The following is a 20,967-nucleotide window of genomic DNA, read 5'->3' as shown; positions in this document are numbered from 1 at the left end:
AGAAACTAGGGAACTTTTGGACACCTAGCAGTCCTACCTACTTCAAGCTACCGAGCAGAAAATACCTTTTCATTGGAGTCAGCAGGGGCCATACCCACTTCCTCTAGGTCAGTGCAAACGTCGCCTTTCGACAGGTCCGTGTCGCTAATATTTACAGCCACGTTCATGTAATAGAAGTAGGTGCGCTGAGGTGCGAGACCCACCAAATCCTCCTCCGTTTCCGTGGCTCGCGATTCAAGTTGTTCATCACCCTCATACAAACTTCCCCCTTCCACGTGGTGGAAGGAGCCATTAGGCCCGTCATTCCCCAGGGGCTCCCCATGTGTATCCCTGTCAGGGCTCCGCAAGCAAGAGCCATTCTGCTCTTCCTCTGCCCACCGGCTCTGGCCTCGCAGGGTGACACCGTCCTCGTTGTCCTCGTGTCCCGTGTCCAGGGAGAGGCCCCGCGCCGCCGTGGGGCTGCAGCTCTCGCGGGCGGCGTCGCTGCTGCCTGCAGGCGACGGGCTCCGCTCAGCTCCGCGCGGGGCCGGCTGGAAAAGCGGGAAGGGCCCCGCCGCCCGCACATCTTCCTCCGAGGACAAGCTGGTGGCCGGCGCCTGTTCCTCGGCTAGGACGATGCCGTGCCTTTCCTCCCTGTCGGTGTGAGGGCTGCACAAACCGGAATCGTCGTTTTCGGAGGAGAGGGAGCTGGTCCCCCACGTGCCGGTCAATAGGACGTCGTGCGTCTCCGCAGATGGGAACTCGCCCCTAGGGGCGTAATCGGAGGGGCCGGGCGGCGCGAACTCCCTCCGCGGCCGCCGGCGCTCCTTCTTTTTGGCGGGAGGCTTCCCCTTGGGCAACGCGGCGGTGCGGATGATGTCGCAGTTGAGCTTCAGCGAGTCAAAGATGGCCCTCTCGTCCAGCCGGCACGGCTCCCTGCCTCGGTGCTCCAGGAGCAGGGAGCTGCCGTGGGCGCCGTTGGAGCGGCACGTGCTGCGCTCCAGCGTCCTGTGGCCGTAGGACAGCGATCGGTCGCTGAACTTGCGCGAGGACAGGCTGCTCTTGGACATGGTGTCGATCTGCTCGTTCAGCGTCACCGAGTCGTAAAGGGACCTCTGGGGAACGTAGCAGTCTTCGATATTCAGGTCCTCGTCCTGGTGCCTTTGGCCCAAGCACGAGGGGTCCCGCAGGCAGTCTGGCCGGCTAAGCGGCTTCCCCATCCTGGGGGTGCCCACGGAGTCACGCTCCGCTCGGCGCTACGGGCATCGCTCACCGGGAGGCACTGCCGGGCATCCGCAGCGTGCCGAGGAACGGGAGCAGACCTTTGGAGCAGGGATCGCCGACACGGGATACACACACATCACAGCGTGCAGCACCGTGCGGCGGCATCGCCAGGGCACGCAGCTTTACCTGGATGCGAGTTTGGGGCCGTTCTTTTCTCTTTCTAAAATATAAAGTGCTTCAGTAAGAAAGGAACAGAAATCCTCCAATGTCACAGAAACGAAGTACAGCAAACCCCAACAGCGGCTCAAAAACCCCTCCGGGGAACGTCCTGTTTCTTCTTGCAGGTCACACTTTGTATCTCGGCTCTCCAGATTAAGCCTCCGGTATGAACGGCCATTACAGAAGGCAGCACATTATCTTCCGTAGGTGACAGATTAACTGTAATCCACTTAAACAGTTTGCAGAATCCCATCTCCTTTATAAATAAAACATAGTGCAGAAGCTTAAAAAAACAAGAGTCCACAGAGGGTCTGAACTGTGCATAGTTCACACCAAGGCACAGAGAAAATGTGGGGGGGAAAATAAGTTAAATCCAAAACAGCAAGAATAACAAAACAGTCCTTTACTTTTTTGGCAGTAGCTATAAATAACCTCGATCTGAAAAAGGCCGTTTAGTCTCCTCCGGTACCAAGCTTTTCCGTGCAGCATTCACAAGTTCCAGAGGAAAACCCGATTCTCCAGCAGCTGCGGTATCCCTTGAGCGAGGGGAAGACCAAGTTCCGTCAGGCTGCGCTCCGGAGCCGCACGGAGCCGAGCGGCTGCCCCACAGCGCAGGAGGCCGGCAGCGTTTCCCACTGGAGCGGAGCGGCTCCCACCCGGAGCCCCGGGCAGCAGCCCACGGCCACGGCCGCCGCACACCGACGTGCCGCTGAACGGAGGGAGGCAGGAGGAGGCCGGCGGGGCAGCAGCGCTGGCGCGTGCCATGCGGCGCGGCCGGCAGCCTTTCCAGCACTGCCGGCTGCTCCCGAGCCGATGGGCGTCCTCCCGCTGCTTGAAGAAACGCCCTTTTTCTCATTCTTGAGGCACCATCTGCGGCTGCCCCGCGCGCTCGCGGCTCGGCCCGCGGGCTGGAGGAGCCCCGGCCTCTTGGCGCTCGCCCTGCCTCTGCTCGCTGCCCTCCTGTCGCCGCTCGGTCACCTCCTCACGTCGGGCACCCGTGCTGGGCAGGAGGGGCGGCGGCGGAGCCGCCATCACGCGCGGCCAGCGGCGCCCGTGGCGGCCCTGCTGAGGGAACGCGGCCCCCCTGAGGGAACACAGTGGCCCCACTGAGGGAATGCGGCCCCCCTGAGGGAACGTGAGGGCCCTGCTGAGGAAACGCGGCCCCGCTGAGGGAATGCGGCCCCCGGAGCCGCCGCTCCGCTCGCTCGGAGGAGCTGAGGGGCAGCCGGGGCTGGCGGCCATCCCGCCTGGAAGCACGCGCCGCTCCAGGCTCCGCACTCCGCCGTGCCGCCCCGTAAAGGCATCCAGGGGAACAGGTGCAACCAGCAAGCTGAAACTTTCTCTGTGTGGGTTGCTGGTAGGACGTTTCCCCCCTTTTGCCTTGAACGATCTGTTTCAGCTCTTTCAGTCCAGTACTTTGATTGGAAGTGCACGGGGATGTGCTGGGTTTGCGTTTCGCCTCCCTCCAGCTGCCCGGGGGCTGTCAGACAACACAACAGCTTCAGCAGCAGTGTCTGCCCCTGCACGAGGAGCCCTGCAGAGCCAGGCACCCCCTGCCCCCTTACCACAGGAACAGAGCGGGATGCATGAAAGAAAAGGGCACCTAGCCATTTGGATGCTGTTTTTTCAAGGAATTTGACTGGCCAAAACAGCACGAAGAATCAAGTTGTGAATTTTTAGATGCCCCTCAGCATTTTGCGCCCTGCCTCTTGCTAATGATGGCGCAAGGGCAAGCTGGAGACCCGCCGGTAAATGCGCAGCGTTTGCAGGGGTGGCCGTGACCAAGCTGCCACCTCGCCGGCATCAATCTTGACAGCGCTCTCGAGCAGAGCCCTTGTGCCGCGGGCGACGGGAGCTACCAGCGTAGTGACAGCCCAGACCCCAGTTTAAGGTCAGCATATGGCACTCAGTGTTAAAACTTAACACGGGGTATTAAGTGCAATCAGCTGAAGGTTTCCGAGCTAAGCAGGATACACTTTACTCAAGAAAGTGTATCCTGAGTACAGTACCTTCTGCTTACTCATTTATTTGATATCCAGTCAGCCCTTTTTAAAATATCGATGTGATGTGAGACAAACTCTCTCTTTCTGCACTCACATATTTTTTTCCTGCTGCAGTGGGTATAATTATTACTTGAAATAAGGAGTGCATAAGATTACAACCATTATGCATTAAAATTAGGCCAAAGACATAGTCACTTCTCGTTTCTCTAATTGAGAAAATGGACTATATAATTGAACATATAGACTGTAATTAAGACTGTAGACTATAATGGCAAAGATGCGTAAGACATTTTTTGAGGTCTGGTCATCTTTGCACCCAAAACAACCACAAGCAGATCCTCACTAGATTCAAAGGCTGCTCTAACCTTTTATAAGGCCAGTATATAATTGAAATTGGTCCATATTTTGCTTTTTCAATAGTAAAATGATTTGAGTAACATCATAAAAATGTTTTATCATTTTTCCTCAATCCCCTGAAGGCTTCTTTATGACACTGTCACTTTCTGGAGCAATTCTTTTAAGAAAAAAAATAAAACAAATCCTTTTTCTACTTTTGCTTTTTACTACAGATCCTAATGGTATTAAATCCCGTGGAAGGTCAACATCTTATTAAACAGTGTTTGTAAGTCAGCGCGTGGAAAATCCCACCCTTTTTGTTTCTTCCTTAAGCTAAAGAGAGAACTCGAATTACGGTTTCATAGCCACCTTCCGAGCGCAAACCAGAGCACACCTTCTCCACACCAGACCCTGGGCAATTAAAATCCTAGGATGAAGCCCAGTGGCAGGAACAGCCAGGCTAGCACAGAACTCCTGCAAGGCCCTGTGAGAAGGCAGCCTCCCTAGGAGCGAGATCTAGTGCCCCAAAAACAAAAGCCAAAACGCAGTGAACCAGGCGCCGACGAAAGCTACAACACTTCAGTGGGTCTTTTTGTTAAGAAGAAAAGAACGCCTTTTAATGACATTATAAAGAATTACACAAAGGTTTCAAGAAATAAAGTAATTCAGCTGCTGGCGTTTGATTTCTGCCTTTCAAGGAGGGCGTAGCTGCTTCTCCAGCTGCAAACACCCTAGCACTGTGTGGCTATCCAGACGGGGCGCTTGGGTTCCGTCTCTTTTGCAGGATTCCTTCTTGCTTTGCTTTTGAAGAAAAGCAGCAGAATGAGTTTAACTAGGCAGAGCTAATTTATTGAAGCTTCCTGCACTGCATACAGGCTTTGGGGGCAAATGAAATCTAACAAACAGGAATTCATCAAGAGAGCGAGTTCTGGGCATTTGGTATTTATTGAGCTAAATTCTTCCTCGGTTTATACTCTGCTGGGTGTGCTCTGTGAAGTGACAGTCATGGTCCTGCTTTCAGAGGAACTCCACAAGAGATCTTCATTTACAGAAGACAAATTTTATATTTGCATTGTAAATAGATACAGTTTAATAGTGCGGATAAGTACTTTCAATTTAACGCTCTGCAATGGCTGGAATAAGGGGATTACCAAGAACAAATACAAAGAAAACAACTATGTGAATATAAATAAAATATATAACTCAGAGCTTTTTTTTAATACTCCATTTTAGTGTCAGGAGCCAAGAAGACTCACAAAGTTCTACTCTTTGTGCACAGAAATTGGTCAAACCACAAAACCCACAAAAAGCCTATTACCCAAGACTCTTCCCTGAAGAAAGTGCAGATGCTTTGTGAGCAAATCCGGCTACCAAAGCAGCACCACTCTGCTGTGCTCCTGGGGAAGAGAAGTTGCCTGTACCTGACCGCAGCAGCGAGGGGAACGAGGAGCAGGACTGCGGCTTTGCGGCCACCAGCCTTGTGTGTGTGACGGCGCGTGCGAGCTGGGCCAGTTCAGCAAGGACTGGCTGGCCCTGCTGAGGAAGGAACCTCCTCTTGGCAAGGCTGAGGAGCCCCAGAAGGCTGGAGCGCTCCCGCAAGCCCCACAGCAAGTGCTGCTGCTCCTGCTCTCTCCTGCTGCAACGTCCTCCCTGCACAGCAGCAATGATCCCAGCAAGAGCTCCTGTTATCTTCATGTTTCCAGACTATTTTACTGACCATACACAAAGGCAAGCCATTTGTTTCTATTTCAAATGGAGACAGACTTGTTAGGCTAGCCTGGTATGCAATTTCAGGCCTCGCAGCCTAGCAGCAGCTCTTCACCATGTAACTATTTGTTCAAGATCCTGTCTCTATTTATGCATTCTGAGAGAGCAGCGCAGCTGACAGCAAACCCAAACTCTCAGAAGAAAGTTTGGGCGTTTAGTTTTCGTTTCCAACATGGTTTAGTCTTCGCTTCCAACATGGTTTAGTCTAGACAAGCAAGATGCACCCTCTGTTGGGCCTAAGACGCAATTACCTCCTTCCAGCAACAGGCCTCACGCAGTCAGCAGGTAGCAAAACCTTTCCAGCCAGTGTGAGGTTGAAACAAAAGGACCAACACAGAACAGCCTTGCTGCTGCACCAATATTTATCATCCTTTTCACATCCCGCTTACACCTGGGTGCTCCACGTTCCTTCAAGTGAGCACTGGAACTTCTTTGACCAAAACCGAAATATCTGCAGTTCATTTCAACACCAAGCACAACATAAACACAGTATATACAATTTACACTGAGTATTACTGCAGTGTATTTTTCTGAATGCGGCTAACTGGCTTACAGAAAGCAATGCAGGGAAGCTACAAAGTGCTTTTGGGGTAAGGATACCACAAGAAACTCCCTCTGCATAAAGATGGATATTTTATCTGAATTGCTTATGCTAGTACATTTCTAGCTAAGGCTGGGATTCAACTGAGGTGAAGCTGCTCAGTGTGTTAGAACAGAAATCAGAGAAAGGTAGGGTTCCTAAACCTACAAACCCTGATGCCTGGGGCACAAATGGTATGTGAATATTGGAGTCTAAAAGTCAAAGAACAGCCAGACCTCTGAGTAGAGGCAAGAGGGTTCTCCAAATGCCATAAGGTGGATGAATGGTACAAGGAAACAAGATGATGAAAGAGGGAAGAACAGCTTAGGAGTTCTGGTCTGGATGTGAAGAAAGGAAAGTCTATGAAGCTCAAGCAAGAGAAAGTCTGGAGCAAGATATTCCAGTTAAGAAAATAAAAAGTAGCTAAAAGGCCTACAAATATGACTGACTGCTGTGGAACAGGACTTCTCCACTGTTTGCATTTAACCAACCCTTTTCACAATGATTTCTTTTTTTACATTGCATTAAAATATCTTACAGTACTAAGAGAAAAATCTTCCTACCGTGAATGTCTTCAGCTGCTGGTTGATAGTTTCTGTCTCCATTCCTACAGGGCCTTGCGACTCTTCGTGCTCTTCAGCTCTCCCAAGGAGGCTGGAAAACTCTCTCAGCTTCACGTAGAACTCCTCAACACGGCTCATGGTCCCCTCCACTTGATCTTCCCGGGCTTTTGCTCTGTCGAGTAATTTCTTGCACTGTTTATTTAAAGCATCCAAATCTCTTTTTATGCCAAGGAGGTCAGGAGAAGCTTCAGCTTCCGTGGCGAGCATCATTTTGCATTTTTTGTTAGCGTTTTCGTTATTCGTTATAAGGTCTTCCAGCTTTTTCAGGAAATGTTTTATGTCCTCTCTCTGTGAGTGCAGGACTTGAAGGTTCCTCCCCACTGGAGCCATGTTGTCAAGCTCATCATCAAACTCCGCAAACTGGGAGAACATTTCCCGGATGCTGTTTTGGAAATGGCCGATTCCCTGAAGTTTGGTCTCCAAGAACGAGCACCTCTCCTCAACCTGCTGGTTCACTGCACTGTATTCCTGCTCCAAGGACTCAGCTTGGAGCAAAAGGTCAGAAACACCTGCTGAATCAGAGGCTTCTACCACCAGGTCCTGGGCCAGCTTTTTTGCTAAATCCATGTGAGGCTTTAAGGCCTGCAGGGCTTTTTGCTGGGTCTGCATCACTGTCAGGTGTTTGTTACTGAAAGCCTGAGGCCCAAGCGCATCGTGAGCTTCCAGGTGCTCCCTGGCACTTTTAAGCTGCTTTGCAGCTTCCCTGCACGATTCCTGAAACTCCTTCAGCCTTTGGGCCACGTTTTCCAAGCCCTCTCTCTTCTTATGCAGCTGTTCTGTGACCGTGTTCACTTTCTGATTAAGCGCCTTCGTCTCCTCCTCAACAACTTCTTTATCCGTTTGCGTGGCGCTGAGCAGACTCTGCGCAGTGCTGTTCAAGAGCTCCACCATGCCATGGTGCTTATCCAGCTCCTTCTGCCAGGCCTTCACCTGCCCAAGGGAATTATCTATTTCCTCAGGGCTTATGCCAATCTTTACCTCACACAGATTGCTTTCACACCTCTCTAGCCACGGCTGCAGGCTTTCGACGTGCTGCTTGTATTGGAGGGCTTTCTCCAGGCAATCTGTTAGTTTATCTTGCCTTTCTTTTACCTGCTTATTCATTTCATCCCAGTTGCTTTTGAGTGTGGTGATCTGGGTCAGCAGTGCTGCCTTGTCCGCTCCTTGAGTCTTCTGCAAGATACTTTCCCCTTCCACAAGGATTTTTTCGTAGGAACTAGTCTGATCAGACAGGGTCTTCTTAAAATCTTGCTGTTCCTCAATTAATGCCTGCAAGGCATCAAGTCTGGCTGATACGGGGCGAGCCTGCTTGAGCTCCTCTTTCTTTTTGTCCAGCCACGTCTGGAAGTCTTCGGACATCTGCTGGAACTGGTGAGAAGTGGTGTATGCTGACTGAAGCTGCTGAACATGGTTTTCTAGAAAGCAAAAGACAGCACAGAGGTTCATTAGCAGGATCAGCCAACACTCACCGAAAAGAACAATCTCATTCTGATTTTATTAGGAATGATCATTAATTGGAGGAGAGCTGGTCCTTAGCCTGTGGAGAACAAAGTCTCTCGCATGGGGCAGTCACCCTCGTGCCTGGAACACAGCACAACAGTGGAGGCATTTGGATGGGAATTGAATTCAGGGAGCTTGGCCAGCCCGTGTCTGAATGAGATTCATGCAGTTCTGGGGTGAAAAGCACACAGTTGTGGCATGATATCATGAAGGGTAAGCCCAGGAAACATTAAGTAATCTAACACAGTCACGTCCGACCCGTGGCCTGCAGGCAGTGTGTTTTCAGAGAGATCTTTTGATGTTCCTCCTGACCAGAGGAAATTAAAAAGCTTAAAAATGAGGCTGTTAGGGAGAACAAAATATGGGCATGACCTGCATTGCATTACTCTATCAATTCTGTTACGAAGAGCATAAGGAAAGACCACAGTATTGAGAGTGTAAGGAAAGATCTGTTTCTATCACAGGCAGTTTTATACAATTAATTACCACTGCTTGCTGAGTCCCTTACAAGCCCTTGGCTGAAACAGGACCATTTTGACTTACATTCTGCACCTAAGCACATTTTGGCCGTTCGCTGCACAGCCTCCCATCCTGGTATCCTCATTAAGTGAGGCTGTATCTGAAGGCAAACAGGAGAGGACTAGGACTGCTACCATGTTTAGTTCCTCCCAGGCTTCTCACTAGAAAGCTTAAGTTGGTTTTGCCTGTTTAAGGCAGAGGGAGTCACTAAGTCCTAACATACAACTGCTGGGACAGACTACACAGAATCCACAGACAGGGTGGGTGTTCAGCTTGGCTCACGCAGCATTTCACTGCTGAGTGTGATAAGAGATGTAATCATGTTGCTACCTTAATTGTTATTCTCTTGAAATAAATACTAACCGGATTTTTGCTCAATATCCTTAAATGATTTTATGATGCCATCTAGCTGCCTTGTCAGTTCTGCCTTCAGATACTCTTCTCCAACCAGTGCTGACAGCTCTTCACAAAGAGCTTGAGCCGCGTTGATGGTCTCCCTTTCCTGCTCGATCTCCTCCTTCATTTCCCTGGCGACCCCCAGCTGCTGTTTCACAGCATCAGGCCGTGTGCTCACAGCCAGGCTGCTGCTCAGTTTGCTGTCCAAGGCACTTAGCTTCGCAGACAGGCTTCGCAGCAGGCTTTGGTACTCGGTGCTCTTCTCAATGGCTTGGCCAATTCGCTCACATCTGCTGCTCAGCTGGCCCGTGAGGCTGTCCCATTTTTGGGCCACAGCTGCCAGTTGCTCTTTCACGATTTCATGAGAGGGGGGATGCTCCCCGGGCCTCCTCAGAATCCCTTCGCCAGCCGTCGTCAACTGTTCATATTGTGGCTTTCTGGTGTCAAACTCTTTCAGCAGAATCTGGGAAGAAAGCAGATGTTTAAAAGCATTGACCTTGCAAAATAAGAAGCCAAATGCCTCTGACAAGAGTTACGTGGAATATGTTGTAGCTGTGCTCCATTAACTGAGAAATTAACTTCTGAGTTGCTAAAGCTAGTCAGTTAATTTCCACGTGTACATGTAAATGGAGCATTGTTTCAAAGTGTTCGCATGAAACAAACAGAAAACAAATAATTTACATCCCACCTAACAGAAACTCAATCAGCAGATGCAAGTGAACAATGGACTCTGTTAATATTACAGTAATTAAGTAACTGTAACCAGTAAAGTAATCCCTGCTTCGGTTCAAGCGGGGTCTTCCTTCCTAGACAGTTTTGAAACGTGCCTTAAGACACAACTCCAAAGAAGGTCGATGGTGACATAACATGGCAAAGTCACACGCAATAGCTGGTAATTTTGGTAGCTCAGAAAATGGCTGGATCTCTAGTGCAAGATCTGTTGAGGTTTAAATTAGTGGCTCTCAGTATTTTTTTTTTTTTTTTGAGAATAAGTCCTGATGCTTTCAGAAGAAGGGACAAATATAATGGTTTTAAATTATTCTCACATAGTATTAGAATACAGTTCAATTTTTAAAATCGTGCTTTTCATCAATATGAATACAGCAGCTTAATAATATTTTTGCTGGATAAGAATGTAATTTCTCTTCACAGTGTAAATTCACTGGCAGCAACAAGAAATGTTTGAAATTAACAATCTTAGTTTCTGCTGTTTAACCTGATCTAGTATTTTTAGTTGTTTAATTTCCTATGAGTTTGCGGCTTATAGAGTTCTCTATAAGCAAGTTCTCTGCTTTTTCCCCTATACTTTTCTTCTATTTTTTCACACTCTTGGCCACATACCTATTCACAGTACTTGCATTTCCCTTACTTTCGTATTTTTATTAGCTAATAGCACATTCAAGTGAATAAAATCTTAAAAAGCAAGTCCTACAGCATCGACTCACTCTGTATGAGGACCGATCATAAAATCTTCCATACACACTCCAATTAATAAAACTTCAAAGGACTGTTTTCATTAGACTACAGAGAAACCACAGCATGGTCAAAACACCAAAATGTATCTGAGGATCAGTATCTCCCCAAGGAATAAGTCCTGATTTTTTTTTTTCCTTGAATTCTTTTGATCTCCCTTCACTCTCATCATTTTTTTTTTCTTGTAATTACAGTAGTCAAGCACGACTTAAGCTGATATTTACTGATAAACAAACATAATAGCTCCTCAGGACTGGGCTGTAAGCTAAGCACTTTGCTAATAGTAAAGAAAGCCCAAAACTCCACCAGCAGAGCAGGCTGGCAATCCCTTACTCACCTGGACCTGCTGCTTTTGGGTATTCAGCATATTCGGATCAATGGAGAGTGGTCCCAGCACGCTGACCATTAGCTCCTTTTCCACAAGCCAGTGCTTCAGCTGGGCTTCTGCCGCCTGGAACTGGGTCAGGTAATTGGAGGACTCCTCCAGTTTTTGTTGTCTCTCAGATGTGACTTGGTTGAGCTCTCTCCATTTGGAATCTGGCAAGGATAATGTTAGCGTGTGGCACGCGTGTTCCGGCCCGCGTGCAGGGAAGGGCATGGAGCTCTCCAAGGAGGCTTCCCACTGACGAGCTCCACGTGCCTCCTTGCAGGGACAAGGCAAACACACTTACAGCTTTGTACAGTCAGACAAGCAGGTACTTGGAAAAAATTCCCAACTTTAATATAGCCATATGTGGAATTTGGGGAACAACTAATATGCAACATGTAATCAATCACATTAGGGCAGAATATGACTAAATGAAATACCCTCCCACTTGGACTGGGATCCCGAATGACATAAAAGCCAAAGTGCTGCACTCACACCTTAGGCCTAGTCTGAGCCAGGTAGACTGGCTTTCCTGCTTCATCAGTGCCAGGGAACAGATTCCTTTCCAAGGGCAGCTCTAAGCCCTTGTTTAGGCTTCTGCTCAGAAGTGCCCTTTGCAGGAGCACTTCTTTTCTTGTCGGTATTAGGTGTTAATCTGTGATGATTAACTTCCAAATTTAGACATCTGAACCAAGTACCTAATGACAGTGGCCAGTGAACCCAGCGTCTCTGCCTGTGCCAGGAGCATCCAGGGCACCCACTGACCCACGGCCTCTCCTTCCCTCTTTCAGTGCCTGTTCACACCGTTCTGCTGTTTTGCCAGCTCTCCCTCTTCCATGAATTCCAGCTGTTTCTTTTCTCCCCCCTACTTTCTTTGCCACTTCGCTGTGTCTTTAACCTCTGCTCATTCTGCACTCATTTCCTTGCAGTTGGAAGTTTCAGTATCACTTCTCTTTAAGCTTTTCAGAGTATGTTCATAAAGAGGGTAGATTAGAAACCTTATCAATGTAGAATATTGCTGGTGCAGCAATAGAAATACTAATTGGGACAATCAGTCCTCCATAATATGATTTATTTTAAACTATGACAAACCTAAGAAGTATTTTTTAAACAAATTACGTGCTGCAGTATCTCCAAATCTATTGTCCAAACATGGTCATTTCCATTTTTTTGGCAAAATTTATGAAGTCAGTTTTAGAAAATGGCAAAAAGCCACTAAACCCCACAAAATGACAAAAGCCACAAGGCACATTGAAAGAAAAAAAACATGCAGAAAAGCATTAACAACAACTCAAAATGTTCCTTATGTCAAACTAGAATTGACTTAACTTGCTTTCATCTTATGTTGTAAGAAGAACGAGCGTATCTATCTGGAACAATAACTGACCTCTCCAGTTATAGCCACATGTTGTTTGAAAAACATAAATTACAAAGCCCTCTAGAGCAGGGAGTCAAGCTGTAGCCTCTCTCGATTGCATTGATATAAATCCAAAGTGGATGGACTTCAGTGGAAGCTCTCCAGCTCTGCGCTTTTGCAAAGGGAGTTATTTTGCACGGGATTTATGAGGGAGGAGTGAGCAAGACATTAAAAATGTGACTGATTACATGTTAAAAAAACTTAACATAAATCCATTTTCAAATCAGTCTGGGTTATAATGAAGCTGTACAGAAGTACCTATTTTATCCAGCGTTTGTCTCCATTTAGGTGCCTCAGGAGAGTTGGGGTTCTTCTCCAGCAGCTCTGTCACTTTGTCCTTTAGCTCCTGCACTTTATTCTCGCTTTGCTTTAATTCAGTTTCAAACAGCTATAAAGTGAAATGATAAAATTCATATGTAAGAAACTGCAGAAAAAATGTAAAGCCTTTAAAAGTATGTAATGCTGAGACACCAAGCACAAAATAAACAATAAATACATTTATATAAAATATTTATATACTGCTTTTCTGTTATGGTTTCCAAAACCCTCTATAATGTCAGGTCATGCATATACTGGATAGTCTTATATTTTTGGGGAAAAAAAGTGAACAAAACTGAACAAGACAGAGTTTTTTTGATTTAGTATTTCTATAAAAGGCACAAGAGCATCAAAGGGATGAGTCTTGCCTGAGAAGTCACTCACATTGGTGACAGACAACTGCCTGCAAATACACTCTCGTTACTACATCTGAGGTAGGATGGTCTGGTTAGCTTAGAATATTCTGTTAAAAATTATGCAGCAATGTTCTTTCCATGTTTAGTTGGAGTTTTAGAAGTGAACATTTATCCACATCTGAGGAAAGTCAAACTTAAGGAAAGTCAATAGCTTCACAGGTTATTTCTTGAATGCTGACCAGCCAAGTCTGAACAAAGTGCATCACTTGGATCAAACTCTGTCCTTATTTATCAACTTTCACAGGCAAGGAAAGAATTTTCCATTTCAAGAGCCATCCATTACATATCCCTTTAAAGATCAACCTTTACACATATAAATATTGTCCTCGTTGCTAAAGAAGCATACATTTCCAATGCTGCAAAAGGGTAGGAGCTAACTGCTGATTCAGTGGATTCCTTGCAGCAATTAAAAGGAGGGAAGGAGACTGTTGTGCAGCTATATAACTTAACAAGCACGACATGGCTGCTAGAGAGCAACGCTGCCTTGGAACAGGCCTGAGCGCCCGCAGCTGCGGTGTCCGGGAGGTCTGCAGAGCGTCAGCGAACCAGCAGCTGCAGAAACTGCCTTCTAGCAGATAAAGCCCTCCAAAATCTTACAAGCTGTCTAGTAAATAACTCAAAACCATTAAGGGTACCAGAGGAGTATAATGTATCATCCATGTGCCCTCATCTATTTAAACTGGCCACCAAAATGACTGAGTTTTGGCATAGAGAGCTTGCCAGATCTGCCGTGTGCTTGGCTGGCACATCTACCAGGGTTATTAAAACACTCTGTGCAAGATCATGCTGAGACGTCAGTTCGTGAGACAGAATTCCAGCAGTAACTGCAATGGGGAGGACAGGATGATTTTCTGAAGACCCAAAGTACCTTGTGTTGCTCAACTTGGGCCTTAACAGCCTCACTGTCAGTTGGAGCAGCTTCCCAGTCGGATGCGGTTTTGTCCATCTTCTGTAACCACTGCATCATTGAAGTTGATTCTTCCTGAATATTTTGCATTTTTGTAAGCATGCTCTCTAGTTCTGAAATCTTTTCCTTCAGTAAAACTCCCAAATCTTCATAACTGTGATTTACATCAGACATGGCTTGTTGAACAGCTGACAGCTCTGTGAAAGGAAAGATCAGACAGACTGTGTAAGAAATGACACAGCTTCAATATACTTAAAACTTCAGGAACTTCTAAACAATACTTTGAGTATCTATATAGTAACGTAACTTGAAAAACTGTTTTAATTCCCTCAAGTCCCCTATATTAGAAACTTTTGTGACCATTGTAAAGGTGTTAAATTCTTGACAGAACTTTGCATTCAAAGTGTGTACACCAGGTAGACTGTAATTTAGGAGAATGAACAGTGCAGACCCAAGAGACAGTACATGGTTATCCACACTCACATACAAAGTGCCTGTATAGGTTCCTTTGTTTCCAAAGAGCAACTGGTCACATAAAGTAATGCAAATGTATGTAAAGCTGGTGTCTTTGCATAAGCGCGCGTGCATGTGTGTGCCTGTGTATGCATTTGGGCATGTGGGTGGGTGCTAAAAGGCTTCAAACCACATATATAGCAATTTGAATTTTCTCACAGGCCATATCTTACATTAAAACAGCTACCCCTGTATTTATAGAAATACTGAAAACAGAGTCAGATTTGATCTGTCTTCACAAGTAATACTGATGATAGGTGTTTGTACACAGAGTTTTAGCATCATCTTACTAGTCAGCATTTCTTAAGCTTTCCTGTTTCTTATGGTTCTTATTTCCTATCTTACGTTTTTTAGTTCTTATGTGAAGGTGATACGAAATTTCACAGTTGTCTAGAGACTCTTACTATCAATATATTCATTTTATTTAACAGTACCTGACAAAGACAACTCTGTATCACATACGGAAATTTTTACTAGGTTTTGTTTTTATTACTCACCTTTATTTTTCAGGAAATCCTGAGTACCAGGAGCACCTCCATCACCATTTAACATGACTCCACCTATGGATTGAGAGAGACTAAGCACTGTGTTCACCAGGGCCTTTTCCCACCAAAGAGCGAACATTGTGTTTTCTCTTTAAAACAGAACTTGCAGTTACATAGTACTCATTACAACATTAAAGCACTTGTAATAGCCAGTGTTTTATTTTGACTGTTTTATATATTTTAAGGTTGTTTGTCATGTTTAAAACAGCTCCAGGAAACGAGTGCCATAAGTGGAACCATAAATGCACACGGATACACGCAGTGTGGGGGTGTGCACACGCACTCGTACATGTGCACACCTATGTGCCTGACACAGCCAGTCCTGTTGCTGACAGTGCTGCTCTCAATAAAAGACTGGAGGACCACGGCCTCCACCCTAGCTGCGAGCGGGGGCTGGCACGGCTTTCCTCCTCTCTCCTACCACGGATCTCCTCCCTGCTGCTTCTTGAGAACGTGTTTTTGGCCAGCCACGCCTGGGCACTGCAGCCTCTGGATGTGTTCATGAGGGCAGCTTTAGTTCAAGGGCGCTGCTGACCGGCCACGCTCTCACTCAGCCACCCCTTAGCTCTGCCCTAAAGCCTCCTGTTACCAACAGGGCAAGGCACCTCCTGTCTTGCCACGAGCAGGTCGTGGAACTGTGTCCCACAGCAGGGCCCACAGTACGTGCCACAGTACGTGCCACAGCAGGGAGGGCACCGTGGAGCCATCCCGACACACGTGACGTCCCGGCCGCCCCCCACAAGCAGCCAGCTGCCCAGGGAGCTGGATTTCAATGGCGATTGGAAGCAGGCCTGCGTGGCCGGAGCAGGAAATCCTGGAGCCGGGACACAGAGCCACCCCACAGGAAGCAGCGAGGAGAATCCCGTTCACCTCCTCTACCCCTACGTATTCCCAAATGAGTCATTAGTGGAGAAGGATCAGCGGTTGCCTTGGAAAAAGCATGCGGCCACCCCCAGTGCCAGCTGGACAGTGAGGGCCACATTGGTGGCAGCTGGAGGATGGCACAAGGGAATAACCCAGATCAGGACAGTCACAGCTCCTGGCAGGAGCCTTGCAAGTCTTCATGCTCCATTAGCTGCACTCTGGTATTTATAACTGTGCTCAGGTAATGCACAGCACAGCTCTTGTCCGGGAGAGTAAGTAGTCTGGGGAATTACAGCTGTCCCTATATGCTATTTATTTAATTAATTCATCTACCTCAACGTATAGGAGAAAGGGGCAAGGGGGGGAGCACAGATATCCTACGTAAGGTTTCCAAAGTGTTCTTTAAAATTTTTATTTTAAAATCAAACAAGAATGAAAACAGAAGCAGCTATTACAAAGAGATGTGGAAAAAGGAAGTGCTTTACTCTTGCCAAAGGATAGTGGATAAGGGATATCCCACTGTGCTGTGGAGGTGACCGACAAACACCTACACACTTGAACTGAGGAAATATTTTCAAGGAGAACTGACTGAAAATGTATTTATGGTCACTAAAACACTTTAGGTACCTCCTGCCTTAACTTACAGCTTAAACGGCACTAGGCAGAATTATTGATTTCTGTAAAACAAGTTAAAATTTAAACATCCTGGTGCAGAAAATGGTGAAAATAGATTTGCTGTCTTCAAAATCAGATTACAGGGAAAAAGGAGTTAGCTGAAGCTCCTGACTGGAAGTACGCTTTGACTCAGGAAAGTAACACTGGCATCATATGGAATCACTTCCCTACTATGCTGTTGTTTCAACTGAAATATCACAGAATCACACAGGATCACAGAATGGTTAAGGTTGGAAGGGACCTCTAGAGATCATCTAGTCCAACTCTCCTGCTCAAATATATTTTAGCATTAATTATGCTAAATTTTAGCCTAATTGTACTGGGATCAGTATGTTAGCTGGCTTCAGTTTGGATGACCATGTCCTCATTGCTATTCTAAGAAAAACTCCATGATCCTGTAAACAATTATGTGCTTGCTTAGCTTCACCAGAACAGCCTCATGACTATAAAAAAAAAGGAATTTCGGTGGCAGCAAAGTTGTGCAGTTCATCAGTATTTGCAAAATTAGGGTCTGTTAGGGTCAAAATTGGCTGCTAGGCCAAGAATTGAAGAAAAGAGTCGTTTTATGAAGTTTTCTAAGGTGAGCTGACAAAATACTCTTCATTGTTCATTTTGTACATAATCAGGGAATTACATACAGAAGTAGCAGCTTTAGGAACTGCTAATCAGTTACATCAAGTACTTTTACACTATTTGGACCATAGAGAATAATCAGAAAGTGTACTGAATTTTTACAGTAGTTAAGGCATATCAGTTTAAATGAGTTGCACCACATGACGATTGAAGCAGACCTTGCTAACTGACTTTTCACAAGCCGTAATATTCAAGGACCTGCTCAGCAGGTGAAATGTTTGTCCTAAAGGTCTTAAAAACTTGTTGAGCTTTAGGTTTTCCCAGTCATACAGATACATACCTGATTTTGCAGCTGCTCTTGATTTTGCAGGAGAAGTAACAGCAGTAATGAGATTGCACAACACTGTTCCTCTGCTGTTCATTTTCTGCAGTTCAGGTGCTTTCGAGGTCCATTCATCTTTTAAATTCTGATTGAAAAAAATTAGTTAATTACTCATTACATAACAGATTTCAGACTTAAAATATTTAGTGCAAAGAAAGTAATGACCATGATATTTGGGGATCACCTGCAGTACTTAAAACATGCAAAAGAATTGGGTGTGTAAATGGAGATTGCTAGCTCCCCACTCCCAACCACTGTGCAGTATGGCATGGTAACTGTTGGGCAGGCTCAATTAGTGAATGTGCATAAGCACCATTAATAATCAGTACTAAAAAATACCTGGAGAACTTCAAATAGAATATTTTTACTTGTTCTATTGTCTATAGGAAAAAAAAAAAAAGAAAAAAAAAAGGAAGCACTATTGAATTACAATATGTACTTCCTTATTTTATAAGGTTGTACTTTAATGTTATTAATAGATAGCCCACTTCCTATAGCCATATTTGCTTCCCAAATAAAATAACCTACCAGAGTATCTTCCAAAGGTTTCTTTAACTCCTCTGTATTCAGTGAGGGTCGTGCTGCTGGAATTCTTTCTGTTGTTTCTTTTATCCATTTCGTTAAAGATTCTACAAGGAGCTCAAAAGTATCCATTTGTTTCTGACAAGAGGATACATCCTCTTCTCTAGATAAAAGAAAAAAAAAAGAGAGAAATAGAGCACTGTCAGTTTTCCCTCTGATAATTAAACAAAGATATTCTCAGGCTCATACTGCTATTCCTGAATGCAATGAGTCTCAGCTTGCTTTGAAGAGAACAGATAGAGAGATGTGTTTTCCATATAAGCAGAAAACATCCATCCTTGTAACATTTTCATAAAAGATGGACAAATCATTTGTAAAAGAGGTAGAGGACAAAAGCATTTTGTGCTCATCAATCTCAGTGTTTGGATTGGAGAGGATAATGCAGCCACGACCATGGAGAGGCACCCTGATGTCAAAGTGCTTGTTAAATCTACCTTGCAAATTGTGTATCTTCTCCCTGAACGTGCATTGTCCCTGAGCTGGAACGTCAGTAGCACTGATGAACTAAGTGTATATCGTGGTGGTCAGTAAAAGCAAGGACTATATGAAAACTAATACTTCAAATGTCATCAGATCAATTCTAAGTCAAGAAAGCCCATCCCTAGAGCAAGTGGTGAAATAAGTGCGAAGATAATGGTGAAAAATGTATGTGATAAAAGCAATACAGGGACTAGACAACCCTCACAAGAGCTGTGTCTGAGCAAAGACTCTAGACTGGAAAGTTATGACAGTTCATATCTCTCAAATACAGCGTTTTGACACTTTGGTACACTAACTTGAGGTCTGAGAACTGCTTCATTGGATCATGTTGGATTTTGAACAATCATTGCATACTACTGTCATAAATTAGAACCTAGCTATCAATTCCTATGTAAGTTCCAGTTTGCTGTCTAAACTTGATGGCTGCAGCTTGAGTTGTTACTAAGACTAACAAAGCACGGACAGAAAAAGAATCTGCATCTCATAATTGAATGACTTCCTATTATTTTGAATTGCATGACAGCTGCCTGAAAGAAAACTGCACATACCTCAATGATGCTACTGATCTGGAGAGCACAGAGACCAGAATCAAAAATAGTTTAGTCAACATGTGGTCACAAAAACCATTTTTTGGGGATATAACCAGAGTTTGGAAGATCTAGTTTTGCTGTACAGGTTACTGATAATGGAGCTATAGTGAATTCTTCTGTTTTCCTTTGCAGCCTGATTCCAAATACAACTTCAAAGCAACTTGCACAAGCAGCAAGCTGTATTCCATCAGAGAAGGAAGACATACATTTCCCTTAGAACTGACAGGACTCTTGCAAATATCAAGAAAGTTGCACAGGCTGATTTGTCTTTAGAGCTAACATGAGAGCTCCTGCATCACTTACTAAGCAGGCTGAATAAGCACAGAGGTATTTCCAATCAGAAGATCACTCTATTTTATTAAAAAAAAGAAGTTTTTTGCACCAAAGAAGCCATCATAAAATCCACACTGTGTATTAGCCTAAAAGGTGTGAACAGTGTAGTGTAGACCCTACTTACTTTTCCTTTAACGTCTCCTCTACCTCTCGGAATTTCTTTGACAAAGCAGTGACTTTTTCTAGTACCACTGCTTTATCCCCAGGAAGAGCGTGCAGTGAAAGTTCTTCAAGAAGCTGCTGCAAAACTTCCAGATCTTTCTTATGTTGTGCCAATTCTATACTGGCCTCCTGAAAAATAGAAGTATATTCCTCACGTTATCGGTTGTTCAAAATTAAGTGCTTGATTTTAGTGGAACAGTTGAAGCTAGGAAACAAGAATGTCTTACGTGTTGTTAAATCATTTTAAAGAGAGCAGAAATGCAGGATATGTATACAAATGGAGCAGTACAGTACCTGCATATACTGAGACACTTCACTGACGTCCTTTCTCGGCGCCTCAGTCTCACTGAAAGCCTGGTTCTTCTCATCTAAAAATGTCTGAAGTTTTCCTGACAGACCTTCAAACAACTCCACTTTCGTCTTCAACTCCTCCATTTTCACCAGTTTTTCTTTATGCTTGTTACTTGCTTCAGAAAACCGCCCTGCAAGTTCACTCATCTTAGCTTGCAGCGATGATGCAGTGGAGGGATCTGCTGTTTCCATGAACTTCTTCACTTTTTCATTCATAGTGTTTAGGCTGCTTTGGCGACCGGCAATGTCTTGCTCTAGCATCTGAAAGAGGCAAAAAATACTCTATAATGCTTATAATTGCATTTTAAGAAGTATTCTCTATTGCTTATAATTCAATTTTAAGAAGTGGAACTGGCCTACAATCCGAAGCAACAAATGAGTACAGCTACTACACTGACATAATTCTATTTCATCTACAGAAATCTTTACGTGCAGTTTCAGCTCATGCAACAGCCCATCAAGTGTTTTGAACCTACTGCAGGAGCCAAACTAAGATCTCAAGTCTTTCCTGAAATCTGAATTATTAAGCAAACGTTTCTTTCAGAGAATGCTACTTACAATGCTTTTACTAATGATGTCCTGAATAGCAGCAGAATTCAAAGGCACTTGACCTTGCTCTTCAAGGCTCTTTTCAACACCTTCCATCCAGTCGAGCATTTCATCCAAGCCATCCTGCACACTTAGGGATCGTGTCAGAGTTATCTGGAGTTTCTCATTCCTTTCATTCACAGACTTGGATAAATTGTCATATCTGTCCACAATATCATCTGATAGGGATAACCAGAAAACATATTTCAAATATTTCCTCTATTTCTCCTGAAATCATTGGGCCAAACTTTTAACTCATTAACTTCAGCTTTGAACTCATTTCAC

The 20,967-nt window shown here is 45.2% G+C and overlaps 1 protein-coding gene across 1 annotated transcript in view; it reads right to left on the bottom strand.

Moving 5' to 3' along the window:
• Positions 1 to 20,967, bottom strand: part of DST (dystonin) — a 105,793-nt gene that overhangs the window by 58,625 nt on the left and 26,201 nt on the right. Inside the window, exons 10-20 of the mRNA XM_026034273.1 lie at positions 20,653 to 20,861; positions 20,038 to 20,355; positions 19,706 to 19,872; positions 18,125 to 18,281; positions 17,555 to 17,681; positions 15,055 to 15,117; positions 14,006 to 14,241; positions 12,662 to 12,791; positions 10,957 to 11,156; positions 9,114 to 9,609; positions 6,672 to 8,146 (exon numbers count right to left, since the gene is read on the bottom strand). Coding sequence (XP_025890058.1) covers positions 6,672 to 8,146; positions 9,114 to 9,609; positions 10,957 to 11,156; positions 12,662 to 12,791; positions 14,006 to 14,241; positions 15,055 to 15,117; positions 17,555 to 17,681; positions 18,125 to 18,281; positions 19,706 to 19,872; positions 20,038 to 20,355; positions 20,653 to 20,861 — 3,578 coding nt within the window. The remainder of the gene's footprint in view (positions 1 to 6,671; positions 8,147 to 9,113; positions 9,610 to 10,956; positions 11,157 to 12,661; positions 12,792 to 14,005; positions 14,242 to 15,054; positions 15,118 to 17,554; positions 17,682 to 18,124; positions 18,282 to 19,705; positions 19,873 to 20,037; positions 20,356 to 20,652; positions 20,862 to 20,967) is intronic.

This window comes from Nothoprocta perdicaria, unplaced genomic scaffold (assembly GCF_003342845.1).
Source record: "Nothoprocta perdicaria isolate Ctin4 unplaced genomic scaffold, notPer1 scaffold_141, whole genome shotgun sequence".
Taxonomy (NCBI): Eukaryota; Metazoa; Chordata; class Aves; order Tinamiformes; family Tinamidae; genus Nothoprocta; species Nothoprocta perdicaria.
Note: the sequence above shows the minus strand (reverse complement) of the source record. Positions and strands in the feature narration are given on the sequence as shown.